The 13,343-nt window shown below is 42.9% G+C and overlaps 1 protein-coding gene across 1 annotated transcript in view; it reads left to right on the top strand.

Moving 5' to 3' along the window:
- Positions 1-548: 548 nt before the first annotated feature.
- Positions 549-13,343, top strand: part of hook1 (hook microtubule-tethering protein 1) — a 63,129-nt gene continuing 50,334 nt past the window's right edge. Inside the window, exons 1-5 of the mRNA XM_084307351.1 lie at positions 549-668; positions 1,817-1,902; positions 5,398-5,470; positions 7,066-7,116; positions 7,711-7,840. Coding sequence (XP_084163477.1) covers positions 624-668; positions 1,817-1,902; positions 5,398-5,470; positions 7,066-7,116; positions 7,711-7,840 — 385 coding nt within the window. The 5' untranslated portion in view covers positions 549-623. The remainder of the gene's footprint in view (positions 669-1,816; positions 1,903-5,397; positions 5,471-7,065; positions 7,117-7,710; positions 7,841-13,343) is intronic.

Consider the following 13,343-nt stretch of genomic DNA (forward strand, 5'->3'; position numbering starts at 1 on the left):
TTAGGCCAATTGATCAAAACCAAGCAAACAAATAGACATTTAACCATTGATGTGGCAAAAAAAATCGTGCCATATTATACAGCTACACTAATTTGTTGATCTTAATATTTTATACAGAGAAATCAACAAGTGAAGTGGTGAGAGTGGGACATGTTAGGAACGAAACACAAACGATAGAGTAGTCTACAAAAAGGCTGTATTTTCTGATTGGTTCTTCAACAGCTTGTGCGGCATCAATCTCAGCAGATCTTGACATTTGATTGGTCCAGCTGAGCTGAAGCGCTCATCTCACGTTCTATTGGCGTGGTATCCCATCGGCGTGATTACCAAACCTAGCCGCATTTCTCGGAGACGCTCTCTGATTGGCCGACGCCTGTTTCTACACTGGTTAAGCTTAGGAATGCGGCTAGGTTTGGTAATCACGCCTCCAAGAACGTTCTGTCATTCACGTAGATATTGCGTTGTTTTAACAGCGGAACAATCGTAATAGAATTTATACATTGCGCATTTGACGTTAGGGAGCCCCGCCTCTCGCAGGTGAGCTCAAATGCAGAGGAAAGGGATACAGCGTTGTTGTTGACAGGTGGACAGACACATATTTGGATAATTCATGCTGGGAAGAAATGGATAATAACAAGACGGCCTTGTGCGAGAGCCTTATAATATGGGTGAGTTTAAATGCTGTGTGTTTTGCTCCGATCGTGTGATATAGGCGGCATATAGCCGTTGTCGTTTACCTGGTCGTAGGTATGTGGTAGCTTGTAGCTAGTCTGAATAAACTCTTCCAGAAGCAGGGCTTGTCGAGAAATAGGAAATCCGCTGGCTACCCTGGAAAGACGCCAGTCTTTGTATTTGATTATTCTTTTAATAATTGAATTGCATTGCAGCCTACCTAACCAACATGCACCCGGAATGAACATTAATGTTGATGATACCAACTTTGCATTTGTAGATGGGCTACATAAAAACAAACAATATCCCCCGATTGATTGAGTTGATCCTCATCCTATTTAGTTTGCTAATCTAATTAACTTGGAGATAGTTGTGGAATGTCACGCCTTCGATCTTTGCTATGTAATGAAATATTACCCATGGATGGTGATTGATCAGTGATTTATGCAGGGTGCGCTTTTTCACAACATGCAGCTTTTTTTTATACTATAACGCACTCTTTGCCTTTCCAGTCTATTCGTTTTATGATTAGCGGTTATAATAGTTATCGGTTAGACTTGAAAGCCAATTAGCTACTATTTGCGCCAAGTAGGCTACCTCTAAACACATCCGATATGATAACAATCTCGAGATCATGTAATTTACTCTTTACTAATCCTGTCAATAATAACGAGAGGACCTATAATAGATGTGAGTTGGATTTGAGGAGGAAAGGGCAGCATCACATGGCTTACTGACTGTGGATGGATGGATGGAACTGAACCTGAACTGAACCTGCAGTGTAGTAGAGTAATCGGTAGCTAAATAGTGAATTAACTACCACAAGACTTCATCACGTGCCGATAGAAGCTGGCGGTTTCAGAAGCTATGTTTGAGGGGAGAATGGAGTGTTTATTTATCTGAAAGACAGCTGGAGCTGGTTTGCAGATGGATTAGTTCACCTAACACCATGGCTACTGTTAAAGTAACTAACTTTAGTCGCGAAGCCTCCGTGGTTCTTTCTCCGTTTGCCTGTTTAACACCCATCTTTCCATTGCTAAGAATGAGTATTGAAAAACAATGTATTGGTACCATAGATTTTTGGTGTCATTCATCTTGAGTTGAGGTCCGTCTGACCGTCTGTCTGTCTCTGACTCTCCTCCAGCTGCAGACCTTCAACACCGGCTCACCCTGCAGGACTGTGGAGGAATTGACCACTGGAGTGGCAATGTCACAGGCACTGCATCAGATGTAAACACACACACACACACACACACATACATTACACGTACACACACACACACACACACACACACACACACACACACACACACACACACACACACACACACACACACACACACACACACACACACACATAAAAATGCATACTCAGACTATATACACACAACATGCATTGCATACACACTGGTCGCCCTGCTCCATTAATCACAATATTTGTCTACTCTGGAAATTCACATCTCTCCTGGTCAGTCTTCCTGGGTTGAATATTTCATATCGCATACAGTCAGTCTTCCTGGGTTGAATATTTCATATCACACACACCACAGCCTGATGCTTAAAGGGGCAGTTCACAGAGAATTCATAAAAGCATAATTTCCCCCTTACCCAGGGCCAGAGTGCTATCTATCCCCATCCAGATAGTTTTGGTGTGATTTGCCTAGTTTTTGGAGATATCTGCCATAGAGATGTCTGCCATCACTCCGATACAATGGAGCTGAATGGCACTCGGTTTGTGGTGCTCAAAGCGCCAGAAAAATAAGATCTAAAAACTCAAAAGCAATGTTTCTATATAATTGACATTATTATGGGGGTGTTGAATATAGTTCCTACATGAAACTGCTCACAACAAGGTCTGTGGATTATCTTAAGTAATCGGGTCATGATTTCTGGAAAGGGAAAGTGACGGCAGACATCTCTACGGTAGATATCCCCAAAACTAGGCAAATCACACCAACGATCTAGATGGATAGAGAGCACTCCTGGTAAATTACTTTACCCAAGGTGCATAAATTCATTGACCTCTAGTCTTGGCACTAATGTGTAACTAAAACAGTTGTATTACAGTACAGTATAGTAGACTATTTAATTCAACAGCCATGAATATATGTCTACCACTGCAGAGACACTGGTATCGAATCCGGCTGTCAGCAGTGCCTCCGGCTTGGCCGGTCGTCATACTGGCTCAATTGGCAGAGTCAGCGGGAGGGAAGCCGGTGGGTGGTAATCTGGTCATTGTAAACAGTGACTCCTACAGGTCGGTCAGGGCGCCTGCACAGCGAGGGAGGGAAATGGTGAAGGTAGTGTGACCTCCCACGCGTTACACTTCACCAATGAGAGTCCTCGCTGCCAGGTGAAAAGAGGCTGCTGGCTGTCTCCTATGGATCGGAGGAAGCATGTGATAGACGTCAGGGCTCCCTAGACCGACCAGTGGGGGGCACATGCGCGCAACGACCAGGAAGGGGAGGGGGGAATTGGCATAACTAAAATTGGATGGGAGGAAAATACAGAAAATAGGAGGAGAAAAAGTGGATAAAAAAAAAGATTATACATTCTAGCATTCCTCTATACCCCTCTGCTTCAGTCCTGTTTTCAACAGGCTGTTTCCGCGCCTGTAACGAGCGAGACACTTTATTATTTATTATTATATTATTTAATTATCGCACATCTAGCAATTCTGATCAAACTGTCAAACTAGTCATTGCAGATCAAATATCACTCAAGATCCAGCAATAACATATCAAACCTACCTTTAAAATTGTTGTCTAAACATATTTTAGCTTCAACTTTAGGTAAAAGAAATAAGATTTATGAGTGGGCCGCCATTTTGTACATGCACATTTTTCCAAGATTTCTTCACACGCACATAGTGCACATTATTAACCTCTTAAGCCCGGGCCCTATTTTCTGAAAATCCGCCTAAAAATACATACCTAAGTAAATGGAAGATTGCTCCACTTCTACAAGGTCCATGTTGCATGTTCTTGGTATCTAGGGACATCTATGGACCTCAGGGAATGTATTCCCAGTGTCAGGAATAGTGTGTCTATTAGGCTTGCTTAAATTGTGATTAAACAAAGGAGAATATGAATTATGATTTTCCTTTGACAGTGAATAACACCATGCTAAAAATGACCAGACATGAAAAACTGCCACTGAGCTCGTTCATTACTTTCTTGAGATCACATGTACAAAAAATCTAAGGAAATGAATACAGGGACGATGAGGTTTTGTAGATACAGTACTGAATCCTGCCATCCGGACTCATACAATTTGAAATATTAGAATATAGAATAGCAGGCATATAAATTACCTTTATTATAGCGATGTTGCACATCTATGGATCGGGACAAATCTACTCGTTCCAATGACAGAGTTCAATTTGGATTTAGTATCACCAGGCGTGCATGAAGAACAGAGAATGAAATCTACTGTATTTACAGTCTGCTTTTTATTTTTGAGACAGCGCTGCCATTTTGAAACGGATTTCAACAGGGATGGTTGCTAAATGTTCACAGAAGGGAGACAAACTAACTGCGCTCCAAACTATGTCAATAACGTTCGGTTTTTGTGGTATATAATCCCGATAAATAAGAGAAATCAAAAAGAATGATCAGGAAGTCATTCGATTCCAGAAAGCTGGAGAACCCTAGGAGATGTAGTTTTTCGAAATTTCAACGCTCATTGAAAGCCCTGTCTTTCCTTCATCATAATGACTGCAGAAGAATGGCCCCTCGGACTTATTTCCGGTCGAAATTCGTGATCTATTGAATACAATTCCTTTTTCTTGGATCCACTTTTTCTCCCATTTTCTATATTTTCTCCCATCCCAATTTCGTATCATCCAATTCAACCCTCCCCTGTCACGAACGCTGTTTCTTGCCTCCCACAAGCCGGCTGCAATGTGGACTAAGTCATACATAGCACAAGTCCCCTCCGGTACTTGAGGTAACAGCAGTCGCATCTTTTCACCTGCGCAGCTCGATCTCTCAGTGGCGAGGAGTAACGCGTGGGAGGCTCACGCTGCCCCCGACACTTCCTGATTCTACTGCGCAGGCGCACCAACCGACCTGTAGGAGTCGCTGTCCACAACGCCCGATCCCCACCCATCAGTTTCCCACCCCCTAATACGGCCAATGTGTATTAGTACGGACGACCAGCTAAACTGAAAGCAAATGTGGAGCGCTGGGCTCGAACACGCGAGCCCAGCGTCTTCAGATTTCGTGGCGAGCGCCTTGCCCACTACGCCACGTAGCCGCCCCATTGAATACAATTCCTAAACTCATATTTCATTAATAACACTTTAACCTATTGGTAAACAAACATATTGCTGAAAATATACACTATGACTGCTGTTGTGACATGGTTAGAATGTTTACTGTTGGATACATTTGGGGGAAAAAAAGAACATTATGTCATACAGTCTAGAGACCGATTGATTTATGACGTGATGTAATATTGGGACCGGTACCGGACCCGTCGGCCTTAAGAGGTTAACTATGGCGATTGTACCTGAAATTCAGAATGGCTTGTTTCAAGAGGGATGTTTCTTGTCACAGGTCAACTGGAGAAGCAGCACTTGTACATTTTCTCAGTGTTGGAACAACCTTGCATTCTGTAAAAACAATGCAAAACACAGGAAAGGGTAATTTACACAATAGGGTCCCTTTTAGGAATTCCGAGAATTAATGAGTTGATGATATTCTGTGTGTGTGTGTGGTGCAGAGATCCTGCATGGTTCAGCGAGGGTTGGCTCAGTCGAATCAAAGAAGATGTTGGGGACAACTGGAGACTGAAGGTACATGACTGTTCTGTTATCTTTTCTGTCTTGTCTGCCTTTTACTCTCTTTCTTCTCTTGTCTTTCTAAACTCCACTTTAGAAAGACGAGAAAAAAGAAGAACTTCTTCTCTTGTCTTTTCTCGATCCTCCAATCACAACTGTTGCTTCCCTCGAAGATCAGTAATTAGTCATTAAGAAAAACAACCTAATTGACCTATCTCAAAACAACGCCCTCCTTTCTCGATCATCCAATCGCAACTGTTAGGGAGATAGGTCAATTAGGTTGTTTTTCTTAATTACTGATCTTAACTCTTTTGGAGATGCAAGGTTATTTATATGGCTGTTGATGTGCACCTTATTTGTAGCGTATTAACCCTGAGATAACGGGTCAATTGATCTAAAAAACCTTCAGAGTAACAGCTTCTTCCAGCTACTGCTGCTGCTACTATTACCGTACTACATTTTCACAAACCACTGTATGAATGTAAAGTGTATCGTACATTCGTGCTTCTCTGTGATTTTTCTATTGTCAACCAAATACATTCTTGGTAGCCTAATAGTCATCAATATCTTGTCAACTAAGTGATTAGTTGATTTCATACACATCTGTAAAACTAAGTAAATCTAAGCCGCACCTTTTTCCCCATGTTTTGAACCCTGCGGCTTATACAACGATGCGGCTAATCTATGGATTTTTACAGCGAACGGCCACCAGGGGCGCTCTCGCAGGTGTCTAGTGGACACCTGCGGCTTATAGTCAGGTGCGGCATGTATATGTACTAGGGCTGACCCCGATTAGTCGATTAGTCGACTAATCGGTCGAAAGGAGCCGTAGTCGACTAACCAACCTCTTAGTCGAATGGTAAAAAAATAAAAAATAATTATAATATATATATATATATATATATATATATATATATATTTTTTTTTATCATTCTTTCCAAAAGAAAAGAGGCCTAGAAGCGTGGATAACGCTAATGGCACGCATACCAGAGGCTAACTGCCTACGAAAACAGGCACAGAGGCACTGAAAGAGGATTTCACCCATCTAATGAACACACTAGACTAGACAAATATCAAGATGTATCCATCAGTGCACCAATTGCATGCTTTTGCAGAGGACAAGAAGCCTTCAGTCGACTCCTTCAGACATTAAGCACCCCCACAGCCCAAATGGAATGATACCCTTTTTTTTATTTTTTTTATATTATACTTTTATTTAATTTTTTTTGTCGACCAATAGTCGACTAACGGGAAATTTTGGCCAATCATAGTCGACCATCCAAATCCTTAGTCGGGGACAGCCCTAATATGTACACATTTATTTTTCGTTCTATATCTAGCTGGTGCGGCTTATAGTCCGGCAATTACGGTAGTTGATTTCATACACATCTGTAAAACGGTGCTTCCCCATGTGGTATCATGCAGAGGGAACGTAATGCTTACCGGAGATGTGCTTGTTATTTTTTCACAAAATAACTCTTATTATAGGAAGAAGGAAAAAAATGTATCTGCAAAGTCTTGACCACATTGACCGATGAATGGACCACGAGGGGACAACCCTACCTTAGAATGAGGTTCTAACTCAACAAGTTTGTGTGTGATTTCCTCAGATGAACAACCTCAAGAAGATCCTTCAGATGATAGTGGATTACTATAATGAGGTAGGTGGTGTATTTGTATCCATTACATCATCACCACAGACATCTTGGTAGGCAAAAGGGTCACTGTAATCAAACATGTGATTATAATTAAACAGGTCATTGTAATTAAACAACATGCAATTACATTTACATTTAGCTGACGCTTTTATCCAAAGCGATTTACAAGTTCAGCTGACAACAGGTCAGCACGAAGGGTACAACTCTGGTAGCTAAGTAACAATGTTCGTCAAACAGTGTTGAACTTGGGTGCTACAGTCTTGAGTTCATAGTAGTAAAGAAATATTAGCATAGTAGGTAGTAATATAGGCAAGGATGATTTTTTTTTATAGCAAAGTGCATGATAGTAAAAGACAGTACGAAGTTTAGTTTTTCTTTGTAATCAAACAGGTGATTATATTTAAATCATCATAGCCCAATGAGCTGTGTTTATGGCATTGCCCCATTTTGGTACGAAATGCATGCCGCATAATGAGAATACTGTGAATAGAATTCCCTGTGTATGCTTGCCTAGATATTTAGTAAAATTATAAAGAAGAATCTATAAATGCAGTCCATTTGTTCTAAATGTTGTATTGTCTCTCTTTGCTCCCCCAGGTCCTAGCCCAGCAGCTCTCTGACTTCCTGCCAGACCTGGCCAAGGTGGCGGAGCATTCGGACCCTGTGGAGCTAGGCAGGCTGCTGCAGCTCCTGCTGGGCTGTGCTGTCAAATGTGAACGCAAACAAGGTACATGGCTGTTAATCTATACTGATATATCCACCCACACATACCAAGGAAACTAGAAAAGAAGGATGTGTCGTTGGGTCAGAATCCCAGCGTTCAATGCTCTGCTTGGTGCCAGACTGACTGGAAACATCACTGCCTGGTATGGAAACAGCACGGCACAGGACAAGAAGGCCCTACAGAGAGTGGTGCGCTCAGCCGAGCGTACCACGGGTATTGCACTACCACCCCTGCAGGTTCTATACAACAAGAGGTGCAAATCCAGAGCCTGCAGAATAATGAAAGACCCACACCACCCCAACAACAGCCTGTTCATGCTGCTCAGGTTAGGCAGACGCCTGCGAACACCAGCTGCTAGGACAGAGAGACTTCGGCTCAGCTTCTTCCCCCAGGCCATCAGAGCCCTGAACACTGAACTCTCCACACACAAGCACACATGAGCACACACACAACACACACACTGTACACACTAGCAGCCACTTTAACATGAGCAAGCACACACTCATGCTGCACACGCCCACACTTATGGCCACTAAGGAAAGGTCACTTTAAAAATAGTATACCAGTACATTTTACTGGGTTCAAACTGACACAAAATGTTGATTTATTCATTATGATCTGTTTGAAAATTTGAAATATAGGCCTCCCTCTTATACAGGCCTCCTCCTAATACAAGCCTGGTACCCGCTACAGTTGAAACAAATACAAGCCGGGGTTACTATTAGAGGAATTACGGTAGTATAACCGGAGATTGGATAAATTAGCATGTACAGAAAGACACTACCACGACTCTCTGGGTGAGGGGAAAATAGGGGATTTTTATTTGTATATATATATGTTTTTAAGCTCGGCTCTCAACGGGACCTCATTAATTGGATGTACATCTATTGTAGCTTCGCACTCCAGAAGCATTACCAAAAACTACACAAAAACATGCATAGATTATGGCTAGTTTGAATATAATGATATGGAACACCGGTGGGATAAACAAACACAAACGCAAAAGCGTGCTCACACTGATGAAAAAAGAACATGTGGACGTGGCTCTACTAAGCGAAACGCACATTTTAGAGGAAGACATAGATACGTTAGCGGATAACATATACCATAATATTAGTCACTCTTCTTTTGGTACGAGAACTCGAGGTGTAGCCATAGTCGTCAGACGTAAATTAAATATCGAATTAAAAGGGGTATGGTCGGATGCTGAGGGGCGTATAACTATAGCTAGGATTGTACATAATGTTGGAGCCAAAATGCCCTTCTGTTTATTTAGTTTTATTTCAACTCACGGTGCAGAGGTGTGGCATTATTAGTCACCATGGCAACCACCACAGGGGGTGGTTACCCATATATACTGATGAGAGGGTGATGAGCCCCAGGTGCGCAAGTGGAATAGCCATACAGTTTTTGACCGTGTCTTGTCGTGTTCAGGTAGATGTGCCGTATAGGTCGGCGGTCAGTGTTATTAGTAAAAAGAGTTTTTGTATATATATTTTTGGTTGATAAGTCAATAAAAGGATTGGCATATCCAAAATGATAAGAGCTCTCTGGACATTTGAATTCTTCAAGCACGCGTCTAACCCAAGCCAGTCCACTTGCCCCTCGCAGTGGGCTTATAGGTAAAGGAGTCTACATTAGTCAAAAACTAAGGCTCTTCGTTTGAAAAGGACAATTGCCTTTGTTACTTATTGGAAGACGAGGATAATCGCGCTCGGCGCTCAAGATTCATTCAAACAGCTGATCAGCGAGACAGCGCGCTCTGCGCTCAAGATTCAACAGCTGATCAGCGGGACAGTGTTTTGATTTTTGAGGCCGCTGAAAGACATTAGTGACAACTGTTTGGTTCACCGTTTCGCTTGGAATTGCGCGGAACGTGGACAATCTGGACCAAGCTGCCCAGCACCGTCGGGGAGCGGACGGACCGGGAGGAACCACCCAGCACCGTCGGGGAGCGTACGGACCAGGAGGAGCTGCCCACCACCGTCAAGGAGCGGACGGCATCACCTGCCCCAGCACCATTTGGGCGAGGGAACGGACCAGGGAGCTGTCCTGCGCGCAAGCAGTTTATTGAATAGCGCTCGGACAAAGAGCGCTGTTTGATGTTGAATAGCGCTCGGACAAGGAGCGCTGTTTGAAGACTTTTCGAAGTTCAAAGAATAAAGTCAAACGGCCCCGACAGCGCTGCGCAACGAACAGGTATGTAGCGCGCTACCGGTATATCTTATATGGCCATATAAAAAACAAATGTGTGCACACGGGGTCAATTGAGAAAAATATAAAAAGGGAAAATTCCAATGCATTGGTGGTATATGATTGTGCAACCCGTTCGTGTGTGTGTCAAGGTTTGGTTAGAACGTCATGTGATGATTAACTGTGGGTTTTGTTTATTGTGATTTAACCAAAGGTACCGTTTCATATTGAATCTGTTGGTCTTATATTGCTGAAATGAATTCTGATAAAGGTGTTCAGAATCCAACAGAGACCAGCGTTATGGTTGAACAGCCCGCCACGGCTGAAACTCATTGTAAAGAACCTTCATTGGTTGAAAAGTCACAGCCCACACCCACAGTGGCTAAAACACAGTCCGAGGTGGACACAGGTCAAATCACACACAATGTTGATACCGATCAGCAGGTCACAAAACGCAAGAGTAAATTAACACCAAAAGCCCTATTGGATAAAATTGACACATTACATAAATTACATAAATCTAAATTTAACAAGGCTTCTAACTTGCAAAAAACGATTTTGGGGTTAATGCAAAGTGGATGCAAACAGGAGGTGCAATGCGCATTTATGCAATATCTCCACATATGCAAGGAAGCAGAAGCAAACCAGGAGGCTCTGTTGCCAATAGTACCTCCTGAGGAAAGGGGAAAACATGACATTTGGTTCAAAGCCAAAATGATCAATGTCAATGACTTTATTGATCACATGAATGCATGGACAAAAATGACACAACCTGTGGAAAGTGTTAATGAGGATGAGGAGGATGTGCAAAATCTAATTAATCCAAATGACGGCATTTCTAATGTGGAAAGTGTTAATAAGGATGAGGAGGACGTGCAACATCTAATTAATCCAAATGACGGCATTTCTAATGTGGAAAGTGTTAATAAGGATGAGGAGGACGTGCAACATCTAATTAATCCAAATGACAGCATTTCTAATGTGGGAAGTAAAAAATCTGCTCACAAAGGTCACACAAGGTCTGGTACCAGCAGGTCCAGCAGGTCCAGCGGATCTTCTACCTCAGCAGCTCGCTTACAGGCCGAGGCAGATAGAGCTTCACTTGTGATTCGCGCTGCAGCGTTAAAGGATAAACACGCTCTGGAGGAGCAGGAACAAATTCTAAAAAAGGATAAACACGCTCTGGAAGAGCAGGAACAGATCCTGAAAAAGAAAAAGGAAACGATGGAGCTTGATGCACAACTGGCAGCTACCAACGCAAGAATAGCAGTATTTCAATCCCCCAGTCACCAAGCTCTTTCACTCACACAGTCCGATGGAATGGACTCCTACTACAGGAAAGGAACAAGGTTAAAGGAACCCTCAGTCACTCTCAATCCTCATGCAAAAGAATATACATCACTACCACAGCAACCGTCTATGCAACCACCAGAACTGCAGCAACCATCTGCACAGCAATCATATGTGCAACAACCATCACTATGGAAACCACAAGCTATGCAACAGCAACAAGCACCCATTCAACAACCACCACCCTGGCAAATACCACAAGCTATGCAACAGCAACAAGCACCCATTCAACAACCACCACCCTGGCAAATACAACAACCTATGCACTTGATGCAGCCAACACCCATTCAACAGCCCCCATTTTGGCAAAGACAACAATCTATGTTGTTACAGCCAACTCCCATTCAAACACAACCGCCATCTTTACAAAGACAACATGTGTCTTGGGATGGAGCACAGGACAATACAACTTACATGGAAGCTCCTGTGCAGCTAACGACCCCAACTGTAATTTCACCCCAAAGCAATGAAACCTCAGTTGTATGTAACCTATTAAAAAGGCAAAATGAGATAACAGCAATGCTAGTGGAGCAGCAAACAACTCACTTACTGCCACCAAGAGAGATTCCATATTTTGATGGGGATCCTCTGCAGTACAGAACCTTTGTCAGAGCCTTTGTTCATTGTGTGGAGAAGAACACGAGAAACGGAGGTGATTGTTTGTACTTCTTGGAGAAGTACACCAGGGGTCAGCCTAAAGAGCTTGTGCGTAGCTGTCAACACATGGCTCCAGACAGAGGCTATGATATGGCTAAGTACCTACTTGAACAACACTTTGGAGATGAATATAAAATCACAGCAGCTTACATGGAGAAGATGCTCAACTGGCCGCTAGTGAAGGCTGAAGACATAAAATCTCTTCAAGCCTATGCTCTTTTCCTTCGGGAGTGCTGTAATGCTATGGAGAATGTCCAGTACATGAGGGAACTCGATATGCCAGCGAACATGAAAGTATTGATTTCAAAGCTTCCATACAAGCTCCGAGAGAATTGGAGAGTCTCTGTATGTTCGATAATGGAAAAACACCATCGCAGACCACAATTCATGGATATTGTCACATTCATTGAGCGCCAGGTAAAGATTGTCTCAGACCCAGTCTTCGGAGACATTCAAAATACACCACCAAATACAGGAAGTAGACCTATGAACATGAACAGAATGAAATCACAAATTAAACCAAAATTCAAAGGAGACAGTTTTGCAACCACAGTTACTACCATCGAAACCCCTGCAAAGCAAAGAAATGCATCTGCTCACAACACCAACACTTGTGTATGTTGCTCTAAAAATCACACTCTGGATCAATGTCCTCAGATGGAGGAGAAGACACACAGGGACAAGATTACTTTTATAAGGCAAAAAGGAATCTGTTTTGGCTGCCTTCGCATTGGACATCTTAGCAGGAATTGCGAGAAGCGCTTGACTTGCAAGGTGTGCAGCCAAACCCATCCCAGTGTTCTTCATATTAATCAGAAGGAGAGAGCAAGCAACACAAACCAGCCAAAGAAACCTTCGGTGAGTAACGCACAGATCTCTTTGCAAACATGTGGACAAACAGGGGCCGGAAGCAGCAAAGGGACTCTGTCAATCTTGCCTGTACAGGTGAAGTCCAGCAAGGGAGACAAAATCATCACAACATATGCATTTTTAGATCCAGGCAGCACTGACACATTTTGTTCAGAATCCCTAATGAGAAGGCTGAACCTTACAGGAAGGAAAACACAAATCAGCTTACATACCATGGGCCCAAAGGCATCTGTGTCCAGTTACATACTGACAGACTTGGAGATCTCCAGCCTCACTGGGAAACAGTTCTACGACCTGCCCAAGGTCTACACCCAGAAGAGGATGCCTGTAACCACGAGTAACATCATTAGCCAAGAGGAGTTGGCTAAGTGGCCATACTTAGATGGGGTTGCACTTCCTCGGATTCAAGCTGATGTGGAGTTATTGATAGGTACCA

This window comes from Notolepis coatsorum (genome assembly GCF_963971535.1).
Source record: "Notolepis coatsorum genome assembly, chromosome: 2".
In the NCBI taxonomy this organism is placed as follows: Eukaryota; Metazoa; Chordata; class Actinopteri; order Aulopiformes; family Paralepididae; genus Notolepis; species Notolepis coatsorum.